Source organism: Euprymna scolopes, chromosome 40, assembly GCF_053919585.1.
Source record: "Euprymna scolopes isolate OS-2025 chromosome 40, ASM5391958v1, whole genome shotgun sequence".
NCBI lineage: Eukaryota > Metazoa > Mollusca > Cephalopoda > Sepiida > Sepiolidae > Euprymna > Euprymna scolopes.
This window is the reverse complement of record NC_136521.1, coordinates 70039767-70054888: the sequence shown is the minus strand read 5'-3', so window position 1 is coordinate 70054888 and position 15122 is coordinate 70039767. Positions and strand designations below refer to the sequence as shown.

The 15122-nt window shown below is 32.8% G+C and overlaps 1 protein-coding gene across 8 annotated transcripts in view; it reads left to right on the top strand.

Annotated features, from left to right (window-relative positions):
- Positions 1 to 15122, top strand: part of LOC145265627 (anoctamin-10-like) — a 329084-nt gene that overhangs the window by 289911 nt on the left and 24051 nt on the right. For all 8 annotated transcript variants that reach the window (XM_080121667.1, XM_080121662.1, XM_080121668.1 and 5 more), the window contains 2 exons: positions 2191 to 2328; positions 11797 to 11913. In XM_080121667.1, the coding sequence (XP_079977793.1) occupies positions 2191 to 2328; positions 11797 to 11913 (255 nt within the window). The remainder of the gene's footprint in view (positions 1 to 2190; positions 2329 to 11796; positions 11914 to 15122) is intronic.

The following is a 15122-nucleotide window of genomic DNA, read 5'->3' as shown; positions in this document are numbered from 1 at the left end:
CACTGATTTCGATAACAATAAAAGTATGGAAGCGTGAAATATTCTGTGATTATCATTCAATTATGGGCAACGTCGGCTCTCCCTGTTAGCATATATATATATATATATAGATATATTAAATTGTAATTCAATGAATTTCAAAAAACTCTCATTGAAATGAAATGAAGTGGTTGAGTTTCATATCAAAGAATTTTTATTATTCTAAGCAAGACAAAAAATGCTTTAGAAAATTAATCTCCTTAACCTATAGGGTTTCGATGCCTCCCATCTCATCAGAGGAGAGAAAATATTAGCAAATACTTATAAAGGTATGCACCCTATTTGCTAAAGTCAGTGAGATATGGAAAGTCAAAGTCAAAATAATACATTTATCAGAAGTTGTGTAGTAGGAGGATTTGCAGAAAAAGGATATGAATGTTTTTTTTAGATCCAGCTTGCTTGGTAAAATCCATGTTATGCGTTCTTTACATCCGTTTGGTAATAAGGTCCAAGTTGGGTAATCCGCATAGTTGTGTAGATATTTATTTGCTCTATCTTGCATATCGAGCAATTCTTGTTTAGATGGGATAACTTATAGAATATTACTTCCAGTAATATTTTGTAAACCTACAATCTCACGTTTCCATAACAATTGATTGTTAAATAAAAACTATTCTGAAGTATATATATATATATATATATATATATATTATATGTTGTATAAAATGGTTGTTAATCCCATGGCAAACAAAATGAACAGTTAGAAAAACAAGCAAACATTGTTTGGAAAGTAACAGTAATAAAGCTGAGTCGGATTTATTTATTCTTGTTTGGTTGTTCCTTCTCGGTGCTACCAGCCGACATGAGAGTCTGATAGAGGTTTGAATTGTATCGAACACGGTTCAAGCATAACGGCCACGTTACAAAGCTAACTGCTGGACTCTGGAATCTGTATGAAATTTTAAACGAAACGCAACATAGTCGTTTGTAACTGTATTCTTTGTATTGTACATGCTAAGGATTGAACTTTCAATCTCCATAAAACTGTCACTTGAAACTGATTATTACTCAGCACTTTTATCCATTGTACCAGGGGTTCTTTCTGATCCAAGACGAAGACAGTAATCTGAATAATCCAAAAAATACAAATTAGCAATCATCCTCCAAAAATCCTGAATTTTTTTTACTCGCGTTCACCCCAACATTGCCACTTGGACGTAAGGGGCTACTATTTGGGACCCTCAGCCTAGGAAAGATTAACAAGAGGTTGCCTTATGTTACATTTAAACTTCTGCATATCAGTACAATTAGCAAAGCAGGTAGCAGGAAGGGAATTCCAAAGTCTACCTGTTTGAGGGAAGAAGCTATTCGAGTAGAAAGCTTTTTGGCATTTAGGGACAACAACAGTGAAGGGGTGAGATTTTGTTGCTAAGTGGGTTTTTCGGGGATATGTATGTTGAGGAGGCATGAGTTCATCAGAGCGCATTCCATTAAAATACTTGTAAAACAGGCACAAAAATGCAACATTGCAGTGATGGGACAGGGGTTGGAGCTTAGTTGACAAAGTGGGACCTAATAGATGGGAAATTCTTTGTATTTTTTTTTTTTGACCCTATTCAATATGGAGAGACTTGTGGTAGAGTCACCAGCCCAGATGTAGCAACAATACTCCATACATGGGCAAATGGTGGCCTTGTAGACGTAATGGATACTCTCAGGTGTGAGTGGTCTTCTAGCTCGATAAAGTGAACTCACCTTCTTTGCAGCAGCCATCGCAACGTCTTTAATATATTTATTCCAGTTCAAATTCCCGTAAATGTTAAGCAGGGGAGTTTGAAAGGAGAACTCTCATGTACAGAGTTATTTGTCATGGATATCGGTGGTTGGAGAGGCGTCTTGTAATTGTTCATATCGCCCATCTATGTGAAGCCAACGAGTTATCTATTGTATTTGTATTTTGTATATAATAAAACAGGATCAATGAGGGCTAAAGACTCCAGTAGGAAGAAGAAACAAGAGGGACAGCTTCGGCTGACAGTGGATGACATCGGTTGACCTTTACCTTCAAATAGTGTTAACCGAAAGCTGTTCCTCTTTTTTCCTCCTTTTGCTGAGATCTTTAAATCCTAACTGATCCACAAAAGAAAACTAAATTAGATGCAAGCCATGTTTTTAAAATGCCAATCTTTTTTTTTTTCCTTTCATTTCCAGATGATGTCGGCTCTTTTTTCACAATCACTGAAAAGCTGAAAATTGTAAACTACGTTTTGGGTACGATCCGAGCCCTTCCTGACGACAACTGCATCCCTGGATATCCACGTGCCACTTTATACCATGGAAAGAGTTTGTGTAAGTCATCAAATATACGCTATACATTCGACTAGCTACAACCACTATATATGATTTTTCCCCACTCTTTATCTGTGCCTAAATCTAAAATCCCAGATTCCAAGAACAAAGTTTCTTTCCTAGAACTGCCCTTGGGAACACTGTTCCACTGACCTGCTTTCCGGTTGGCTACAGCATAGTAACCTTCAAATCAAATGTAAACAAGTTCCTGTTAAGCCGTCCCCATAAATAATCAAATTCTACCCAATTTACACCATTGACAATTACTACACTATCACCTTACATTCATTAACTCTTATCTTCAAGTGGCCTTTGGGCCTTGATAAGTGGTAACTCAAGTAAAAAAAAAACTTATGTATCGCGTATCCATCCCAAGGCGGGTTCACATTACTAAGACGCAAGCTTGTTTTCTTTTTGAAAAGGGGAGGTGTTTTCTCCCAAAATTAATCAAAGTTTCATACCACAAACAGATTTTATGTACTCCAGACTTGCGAGCAACTTGGTTTGTTGATGATTATATAGTGAGTAGAGGAGTGATTAATGAATAAATAATTAGACACTTCTCTCAAACACACCTGTCTGTTTGTTTTTTCTTCACTTTCCTTTGCTGTTCCGGCCTTTCCACATTGCTCTCAGCTTTTCAAACGTCCACATATTCCTTTATCAGCAATGCTTCAAGCAAACTACGATTTACTTTTATATATATATATACATATATATATATTACTTTTTCACCCCAAACAAGGCATATTGCTACTTGGATGTAAGGGGAAAATTTTCAACAGTTTAAGACTGGTCATAGAGCTTTAGGAGTCGATGTGAGCGACAACAACTCGCCCAGAAGAGAAGATGTAAGAGAAGAAATCCACAGCATCCAACGTTACGGTCGGCGATGTTGTCGGCCGGTGATCACGTGGCTATCACACACAAACACCATGCACCAATTATTTTAACATTAATTTTTAAATTCATTAACAGTCATGCGTGACGTAAGCAACTGCAAGTCAAGCATGACACTAACGGTCTCATAAACTGTTGCATTAACATTTTTTAGATTTTATCTGAAATAAGCAAAATTATTGTAATGTTTTTTTTTTTGTGAACCAATTTGCATATTATTTGCAAATGTAGGATATTACATTGTTCGAGGCAAGAATAAAAGCCAAAATGAGAATCTTTTAGAATTTATGAAGTGCGTTCAATAAGTTACTACACTTTTTTCATATAGGCACTTTTATTGGTAGTACACACATGAAACTCTAGCCCTCTTTGAAGTAATCTCCTCCGACTGCAATGCACTTGTTGTACATTCCAACATCTTCTTGAAAGCCTCTTGTGTGAGTGTGTCAGTAGCCCTCATCACAGCTGCTTCCATCTCCTCAATTATCTCAGAAGGTTTTCCTTGAGCTTAGAGAATAACCAAAAGTCACAGGGAGCAAGGTCTGGACTATAGGGAGGGTGAGGAACTGTCTTGATGCCCATCTTCGTCAAATAGTCTGTGACAAGGATGGAGTTGTGGATTGGTGCATTTGTGCAAATCTTCCACATCTTCAGTTTATCGCCAATAATTGCATGTACAATTCCCACATTGCCATCAAATTGTGCACGTATTGTCTCTATAAACACACGATGGTCCTTATCCATGAAATTCTTTATTTGGCTAATCAACTCTGGTGTTTTGACTTCCTTACTCCTCCTACACTTCACTTCATCCCTCACAGGCTCCTTGCCTTCTTTGAATCTCTTATACCCCTCAAAAATTAATGCTCAATTTATGCAAGATGCTCCAAGAGCAGTCTGAAGCATTCCATATGTTTCTGTACCATTTTTTCCAAATTTAAAACAAAATTTTAATGCATATCGTTCTTCTATAGTGTTCTCATGTCTAGATTGCATTTTTGAACTTAACCAGCTGTGATAATCAGGCTTTAGTAGGGTGTATTCCAATTCCTGCTGTAGCTGTTCATTTGAACCTGAAATCATAAAAATTGGTCAGTCATCTCATAAGATGTATAGCAATAATATAGTGAAGTTTCAAAAGTCTACGACAATTTTGAATGCGTGTACAAAAAAGGTCTGGAAACTTATTGAAGACACCGCATACATGTTAACTAATATGAATGATGTACATGTTAACTAATACGAATAATGTACATGTTAACTAATATGAATAATGTACATGTTAACTAATACGAATAATGTACATGTTAACTAATACGAATAATGTACATGTTAACTAATATGAATGATGTACATGTTAACTAATATGAATAATGTACATGTTAACTAATATGAATAATGTACATGTTAACTAATATGAATATTGTGCATGTTAACTAATATGAATGATGTACATGTTAACTAATATGAATGATGTACATGTTAACTAATATGAATAATGTACATGTTAACTAATATGAATGATGTACATGTTAACTAATATGAATGATGTACATGTTAACTAATATGAATAATGTACATGTTAACTAATATGAATAATGTACATGTTAACTAATATGAATAATGTACATGTTAACTAATATGAATAATGTACATGTTAACTAATATGAATGATGTACATGTTAACTAATACGAATAATGTACATGTTAACTAATATGAATATTGTGCATGTTAACTAATATGAATGATGTACATGTTAACTAATATGAATAATGTACATGTTAACTAATATGAATGATGTACATGTTAACTAATATGAATGATGTACATGTTAACTAATATGAATGATGTACATGTTAACTAATATGAATGATGTACATGTTAACTAATATGAATGATGTACATGTTAACTAATATGAATGATGTACATGTTAACTAATATGAATGATGTACATGTTAACTAATATGAATGATGTACATGTTAACTAATATGAATGATGTACATGTTAACTAATATGAATGATGTACATGTTAACTAATATGAATAATGTACATGTTAACTAATATGAATATTGTGCATGTTAACTAATATGAATATTGTACATGTTAACTAATATGAATGATGTACATGTTAACTAATATGAATAATGTACATGTTAACTAATATGAATAATGTACATGTTAACTAATATGAATGATGTACATGTTAACTAATATGAATGATGTACATGTTAACTAATATGAATGATGTACATGTTAACTAATATGAATGATGTACATTTTAACTAATATGAATAATGTACATGTTAACTAATATGAATAATGTACATGTTAACTAATATGAAATATGTACATGTTAACTAATATGAATGATGTACATGTTAACTAATATGAATGATGTACATGTTAACTAATATGAATAATGTACATGTTAACTAATATGAATAATGTACATGTTAACTAATATGAAATATGTACATGTTAACTAATATGAATGATGTACATGTTAACTAATATGAATGATGTACATGTTAACTAATATGAATGATGTACATGTTAACTAATATGAATAATGTACATGTTAACTAATATGAATAATGTACATGTTAACTAATATGAATAATGTACATGTTAACTAATATGAATGATGTACATGTTAACTAATATGAATGATGTACATGTTAACTAATATGAATGATGTACATGTTAACTAATATGAATAATGTACATGTTAACTAATATGAATAATGTACATGTTAACTAATATGAATGATGTACATGTTAACTAATATGAATGATGTACATGTTAACTAATATGAATAATGTACATGTTAACTAATATGAATAATGTACATGTTAACTAATATGAATGATGTACATGTTAACTAATATGAATATTGTACATGTTAACTAATATGAATAATGTACATGTTAACTAATATGAATAATGTACATGTTAACTAATATGAATGATGTACATGTTAACTAATATGAATGATGTACATGTTAACTAATATGAATATTGTACATGTTAACTAATATGAATAATGTACATGTTAACTAATATGAATAATGTACATGTTAACTAATACGAATAATGTACATGCTAACTAATACGAATAATGTACATGTTAACTAATATGAATAATGTACATGTTAACTAATATGAATAATGTACATGTTAACTAATACGAATAATGTACATGCTAACTAATACGAATGATGTACATGTTAACTAATACGAATGATGTACATGTTAACTAATATGAATATTGTACATGTTAACTAATACGAATAATGTACATGTTAACTAATATGAATAATGTACATGTTAACTAATATGAATAATGTACATGTTAACTAATACGAATAATGTACATGTTAACTAATACGAATGATGTACATGTTAACTAATACGAATAATGTACATGTTAACTAATACGAATAATGTACATGTTAACTAATATGAATATTGTACATGTTAACTAATACGAATAATGTACATGTTAACTAATATGAATAATGTACATGTTAACTAATATGAATAATGTACATGTTAACTAATACGAATGATGTACATGTTAACTAATACGAATGATGTACATGTTAACTAATATGAATAATGTACATGTTAACTAATATGAATAATGTACATGTTAACTAATACGAATAATGTACATGTTAACTAATATGAATAATGTACATGTTAACTAATATGAATAATGTACATGTTAACTAATATGAATAATGTACATGTTAACTAATACGAATAATGTACATGTTAACTAATATGAATAATGTACATGCTAACTAATACGAATAATGTACATGTTAACTAATATGAATAATGTACATGTTAACTAATACGAATAATGTACATGTTAACTAATATGAATAATGTACATGTTAACTAATACGAATGATGTACATGTTAACTAATATGAATATTGTACATGTTAACTAATACGAATAATGTACATGTTAACTAATATGAATAATGTACATGTTAACTAATATGAATAATGTACATGTTAACTAATACGAATAATGTACATGTTAACTAATACGAATAATGTACATGTTAACTAATACGAATGATGTACATGTTAACTAATATGAATGATGTACATGTTAACTAATACGAATGATGTACATGTTAACTAATACGAATGATGTACATGTTAACTAATACGAATGATGTACATGTTAACTAATACGAATAACATACATGTAAACTAATACAAATAATGTACATGTTAACTAATACGAATAATGTACATGTTAACTAATATGAATGATGTACATGTTAACTAATACGAATAATGTACATGTTAACTAATACGAATGATGTACATGTTAACTAATACGAATAACATACATGTAAACTAATACAAATAATGTACATGTTAACTAATACGAATAATGTACATGTTAACTAATATGAATAATGTACATGTTAACTAATACGAATAATGTACATGTTAACTAATATGAATAATGTACATGTTAACTAATATGAATAATGTACATGTTAACTAATACAAATAATGTACATGTTAACTAATATGAATAATGTACATGTTAACTAATATGAATAATGTACATGTTAACTAATATGAATAATGTACATGTTAACTAATATGAATAATGTACATGTTAACTAATATGAATAATGTACATGTTAACTAATATGAATAATGTACATGTTAACTAATACGAATGATGTACATGTTAACTAATACGAATAACATACATGTAAACTAATACAAATAATGTACATGTTAACTAATATGAATAATGTACATGTTAACTAATATGAATAATGTACATGTTAACTAATACAAATAATGTACATGTTTACTAATATGAATAATGTACATGTTAACTAATATGAATAATGTACATGTTAACTAATATGAATAATGTACATGTTAACTAATACGAATAATGTACATGTTAACTAATATGAATAATGTACATATTAAAACAACCTGTGAGGAAACGGAAATCAATTTTTCAATTAAAAAATAAAGTAAAATGTTGTCTTCATTGTTTTTCAATGTCCCGAATTGATTTGTTTGCTTCCGTATGAAAGCAAATGTGACACAAGGTCGTTTTTAATTTGGAGGAAATCCAGCATCCCAAAAAGGGGCACTCTAAAAGTAGGCAAAATTATCCTGGCTTCTGCCAATGTCCCTAATTACCAGGTTCATCATGCTTAGTATAGGGCTTATTTTTTAATTCTATCCTTGTACAGACAGACAACCAAACCCCCAAAACTATTACGTTTCTGAATTTTTGAGATGAGGATTGGTTATTCCTATTATTTGGCAACAATTCTTCCCGTGATGCATTAGGTTTTGGAAGCTTTGAATTCTTAAGTGCTTGTCTCACTTTCCACCTTAATTCATCTCTTTGTGCCTTGCATTTATTGAAGGTTACCTCCTCTATTGAACCTATCATATTTAAGTATGCAATCCACTTGATGGTTGTGGCGAAGTTGAGACTTTTGTTTAGCATATACAATTGCGAATTACTTAAGACCTCTATCCAGTCATGGCTGATGAAACAAGAGCATGCTACCCCCATGAAGTAAATAAAGAGTTCTGTTCGAAATTCTGTCTGAATTCCTGAGTTTGACAAGATACACCTGAGATGGTCAGAGGATACATCGACCAAAATGTGAAAATGACACTCAAAGGGAGAACAATAGTCTGAAGAATTCAAATAATACGGAACCCCCAAAAATATAGTATAAACTTGCAGGTGTTGCTTGGGACAAAAATATAACATATTTCTGTGAAAATTTCTATTTCTTCTCTATATTTTTCTCTTTTTTCCCTCCCTCTCTTCACTCTTTCTTTTTTCTTTGCCCAGCCCATTCTTCTCTGTGGGGGACACACACACACACACACACACACACACACACACACACACACACACACACGGATTAACTCTTTGATCAAAAACTCAGCTACTACAGAATCTAACTGGAAAAAAACTGCCTCTTTCTGTACAAAATCTGTGCCAGTTTCAGGTCAAAGAATGAATATTTCTTACTAAATGTTAGATATCATTCATTCAGAGAAATACGAATCACAAAAATATAACTTGTAGGTATTTGTTTTGCCATTTTTTTAAATTTTAGCCAGACATACAAACGTTCACTTTATATTACCAACTGCCCTTTCATGGTGTTCGAAAAAAAATGTTGACATTGAATATCTCGAGAACTGTTAAGGATATAAAAACTTATCTGGTATATTCAGAAAGCTTGTAATCTCAAGTTTTTCATGGAATGTTCAATGTGGGCACTGTTGGTCACATGACACACATCAAGTTGCTTTTTTTTTCTTTTTTTTTTTACACGGTGGTCACCACTTATCAAGGCCCGGAAGCCACTCAGGGATAAGGATTATTGCAAGTACGGTACGTTAGTGTGGAGATTTGAAAGTGTTTACTTAAGGGAATTTGTTAACGTTGGACTTGAAGACATCCAAGTTGTAGTCAGGTGGGAAGCAGGCAGACGGAACGGAGTTCCACAGGCATGCAGTTCTAAGAAAGAAGCTTTGTTCATGGAATCCACATTTTGATCCAGGCAAAGATAAAGAGTGGGGAAAATTTTTCACAGTGGATTCAGCTAGACGGGTGTTTTTCGTGAAAGATTGGCGAGGGGGGACCAGAGATTGGAGTTCAGACGAGAACTTGCCATAGAAATAACGATAAAACAAGGATAGGCTCGCAACATCTCTTCTGTGGGAGAGAGGTTGCAGGGTAGAGAAAAGGGCATCTCCCACTAAGCCACGAAGTCGATTTTGTACTCTGTCAAGGCAGGATAGGCTGTTTTTAGCAGCTCCTGCCCAGATATGGCAGCAGTATTCCATCCTTGCTAATCCAATTTGTATCCCAGCATTATGTTGTCAATGGTTGCAACAGCTTCTGTTATTCGGGCCTTCAGGTCATCCATGTTTCTTGGAATGGGAGGCATATAGACCAGTCCTTTCACAAATCCCCACAAAAAAAAAATTGCAAGGTGTGAGATCTGAAGATCTGAAAGGCCAGAGATTATGATCATCTTGCCCAGACTGTCCAAACTATCTGTCTGGCAGTCTTGTGTTCAGAAACTGTCTAACCCTGAGGCTCCAGTGTGGTTATGCCCCATTTTGTTGGAAAATGAGGTCATCAGATTTTTTCTCACTCCAGCAGAGGGCTTGAAATGTACCAAAGACTTTTGGAACATCCTGTATTATAGATCATTCATTCTCAACCTTTCCTCCATCATTAATCCCCTCGGCTTTATGTATTTTTCAATTTACCCCCTACTCTCATACAAACGATTCGTAACTGTCATAAAGGGACAGAACAACAAAAAGGTCAAAAAAGAATGTTTTTATTGTTTTGTATGAAAAATTGTATTATCCATTCGTATCACAAAAATAAAGAAAATCAAACTTTTTCTAAACAGAAAATTATGAAGTTTTTTTTTTTTTATTTTTTTTTTATTACATTTTCACCCCAAACAAGGCACATTGCCACTTTGATGTAGGGGGCTACTATCAGGGACATAAGCTACAGGAGTACTATGTAGGGAGTTGGCCAGCAAGATGTCTGTTCACGTTACACTTGAACTTCTGCATGTTAGTACAGTTGAGGAAGCAGGGACCAGGAAGGGAATTCCAAAGTCTAGCGGTTCTGGGGAAGAAACTACTGGAGTAGAAGGCTCTCTTACATCTAGGAATCTCTACTGTGAAGAGGTGGGATTTAGCTGCTTGTCGGGTTTGTCGGGCATATTTACGTCGAGAAGGTACAAGTGCTTGCAGTTCGTCAGAGCATTCACCGTTAAAGTACTTGTAGAACAGGTAGAAGGATGCAGCATTTCGTCAATGGGACAGAGGCTGAAGCTTAGATGACAGTTTAAGACCTATCAGATTGGCGGCTCTCTTTTGAACCTTGTCTAGGAGCGAGAGTGGCACATGCACCAGCCTAAATATGACAACAATACTCCATACATGGGCGAATGGTGGCCTTATAGAGGTACAGGATACTTTCGGGCGTTAGTAGCTTTCTAGCACGGTAGAGAGAACCCACCTTCCTCGCAGCTGGCAATACTCTCAATGTAATTGTTCCAACTCATGTTTCCTGTGAACATTAGGCCGAGGAGTTTAAAAGATGTACTTTCAGATAAAGAGTCATTGGCCATTGCTGTTGGTGGTAGAGAAGGTTTCTTGTAATTATTGAAAAATAATGAACAGAAACACCAGAAACATTATCAGTAAGAACACTGCTGATTCATTGAGACAATCAGTTTGTTTATGTGAGGAGCCCTTTTTTTTTATCAACTTCCAGGTGGTTTCTGGCCTTTGTCTTTATTGCTACTAAACTTGGGAACCCTGATTCATATAATTATTAAAATAATTATAAATTATCAGGTACTTAAATTACTTAGCCTCGACTATATAATGTTTTTTACTCCCAGGTGTAAATTTACCCCTGGTTGAGAAGCTCTGTTATAGATGTTTTGGTTTCTGCTATTAAAATATCGATAAATGTTTGTTTATTTATTTCAGTGCGCAAATACCACAGTGCTGGAATCATCGAGGAAGTTTTTCCTTTGCACGAAGATGAGAAACTGAAACGTCTTGCGGTCGACTGGTGGAAATCTCCCTTTGGACAACAACCACTTTGTAAGTTAACGTCTAAAAATAAATGAAATAATTTACACCTATGACGCATGTATGTTGAAACAAAATGGAGAGATAGTCCATTCGGAATGATTAATGGGGTATGATGACTTTGGGATTAGATAGAATCCAAGTAGAAAAATAAATAATTGGTTTGTTAACCAATGCAAAAGAGATGTATAGATTGTCCGAAATTCATAGATTGATTCAAGCTGCAATCTTTCTGCCTGGGTTAATTTTTAGGATTTGATGGAACCAGTTAAATTGAGAAATGCAATGCTCTGGTGTGCCATGGCCCTCAGTTTGGAAATCTTTTCTCTCAATATGCAAATTATATATATATTTTTGGCAATTATGTTTTACTTTTTCTTTTAACTTTTTTTTGTTTTGTTTTTAGATGTGCTAAAGCATTTATTTCAAAATCTCTGTCTGTCTGTCACACTAGTTTGAAAAAGCATTTTCATTGATCTGTCATGTTTAAGTTTAAAATAACATTTTCATTCGTCTACCATGCTTAAGTTTAAAATAATATTTTCATTAGTCTATCATGTTTAAATTTAAAATAATATTTTCATTCGTCTATCATGTTTAAGTTTAAAATAACATTTTCATTCGTCTATCATGCTTAAGTTTAAAATAATATTTTTATTTGTCTGTCATGCTTAAGTTTAAAATAATATTTTCATTAGTCTATCATGCTTAAGTTTAAAATAATATTTTCATTAGTCTGTCATGCTTAAGTTTAAAATAATATTTTCATTAGTCTATCATGTTTAAGTTTAAAATAACATTTTCATTCGTCTATCATGCTTAAGTTTAAAATAATATTTTTATTTGTCTGTCATGCTTAAGTTTAAAAGAATATTTTCATTAGTTTGTCATGCTTCAGTTTAAAATAATATTTTCATTAGTCTGTCATGCTGAAGTTTAAAATAATATTTTCATTAGTCTGTCATGCTGAAGTTTAAACTAATATTTTCATTAGTCTGTCATGCTTCAGTTTAAAATAATATTTTCATTAGTTTGTCATGCTTAAGTTTAAACTAATATTTTCATTAGTATATCATGCTTAAGTTTAAACTAATATTTTCATGAGTCTATCATTTAAACTAATATTTTCATTAGTCTGTCATGTTTAAGTTTAAAATAGTATTTTCCTTGGTCTGTCATGTTTAAGTTTAATATAACATTTCCATTGTTCTATCTAGAGTGCTTAAGTTTGAAAGAGCAGTTTGAAATGTGATTTTTATCAAAAAATGCCCTAATGTTTAATGGTAGTAACTTTGGAATATCTTTCCTGGACCCCACTCAGTCCCTGTCTCTCTGCCTCTCAACTGGTATGCTTGGTATAATAACAGGTCTCTCTCCTTTCCAGGGTCAAATGTCACACCGGTAATTCCGTTAAATGTCTATAATTAGTTGATAATTAATTAATAACAGGTAAGAAATCAGGTGTCCATTCAGAAGGCGGAGCATGCAACCGGCTTATTGTGGTCAGTGTCCTCACATCCAGGAAGCAACATGAACAAGTCAGACTGGTGTCAGAAGATAAAGTCTACAATGAGACAAATACATGTTACTTGTAAATGTCTAGTGGTTGAAGGAAAGGTTGTATAGAATTATCTAGATCAGGGGTCAGCAACCTCTAGCCCAAAAGGTTGCTGACCATTAGTCTAGATTATGTGTTTTGAAAATGCTTAATCTTAGCATAGCACTGACTATTAAAGGAAAAGTCTATCAGGCATGTGTACGCAGTATAATGATATATGGAAGTAAAACTCAACCAGTGAAGGTTGAGGATATGCATTGCATGGAGAGAAATAATATGAGAATATGCATAAAATTAATTGAATTCTCTAGGGTATTAATATATGGTAAAAATGTAGACAAAATGATAAAAATTCATTTTAGATTGTATCTTTCTTCTGCTCTTGTATGGTCCTGGATATGAACTTAAACTATATCCAGTGGTGAGGCCCCAGCTTGCGGGCTTTGGAGAGTGTGGAGCCACCCTTTAATTGCCCTTGTTCCCAGGCCCACTCTGACTCGGAGTGGTAGTGCCTATTAGGGTCCCAACAATGGGTTAAATAGAAACCGACTTGAAAGCGACAAATATATTCTATTAAAAAATTTTTCTTCAAAATCTTTGGATTCGGCATTAAATAACCTGAAAAGGGTTGATATGCCGTAAAACAAAAACAACCAACCAATCCATTTGTAAAAGCAGGTTTGTTGGGTAGAGTAACGTCTGAGGTTCGAATAAGATTTGATTTTATAAAAAGAGACATCATCATCATCATCATCATCAGCTTCGGTTTCACATCTGTTTGGAAAAAAAAAAAAAGAGAAACTGAAAAGAAACTGGAATCTTAGGGAGATATCAATCATACCAGTTATTATAGGTGCCACAGGGCTTATGAAGAAGAACCTGAAGTCCTACCTAACTAATATTCCTGGTAAACCAAGTGCAAAAGAGATCCAGACAATTGAACTTAAGGGAACAACAAGAATACTAAAAAGAGCTCTCAGTTGGTTTCAATAAAAAGCGGGGCAATGTTGGCAGCTGGTTTGGCTGCCCCAAACCCAGCATTACAATCTTGAAAGGAAGAAAATTAAAAAAAAAAAAAATTTGAAATGTTGGTCTGCTTTAAGAAATTGACTTCTATTTTAACCTATCTCTGGCCAGGTCTTTATTTATCTCCCTTTTCTATTTCTATCACTTTCTCTCATGTTTTCCTGGACTTTCCCCTATAAACTGACCCTGCTACCTGAACTGTCCTACATCTACTAACTCAAGAACCCTTATCTATTCTTTCAGTGTGGCCATACTATTAAAGTCTCCTGTTTTGCACACATCTCTCTATGCCGTTCAAATTCAATCTATCTATGCAAATGAATTATCAAAGTAAAATTCTAGTCTTCCCTTTTCTTTTTGCTTTTAAGGAAAATATCCGAAAGTAAAGTCGATTTTGTCTCTGCAAATGATGGTTATTTCACACTATGTAGGGAGTTGAGCAGCAAGATGTCTGTTTACATTACATTTAAACAATTACAATCAATTTAGCTTACATTTGCGATTTTTGAAAAAATGACAAATGCAGACTTTCTTTTTGGCGGCACTGTATCTTATCTCTCTCTCTTTCTCTTTTGAAGAGAATATCCAAATATTGACAAAGAAGGTGGGCTCCCTATACCTTGTCAGAAAATTATTC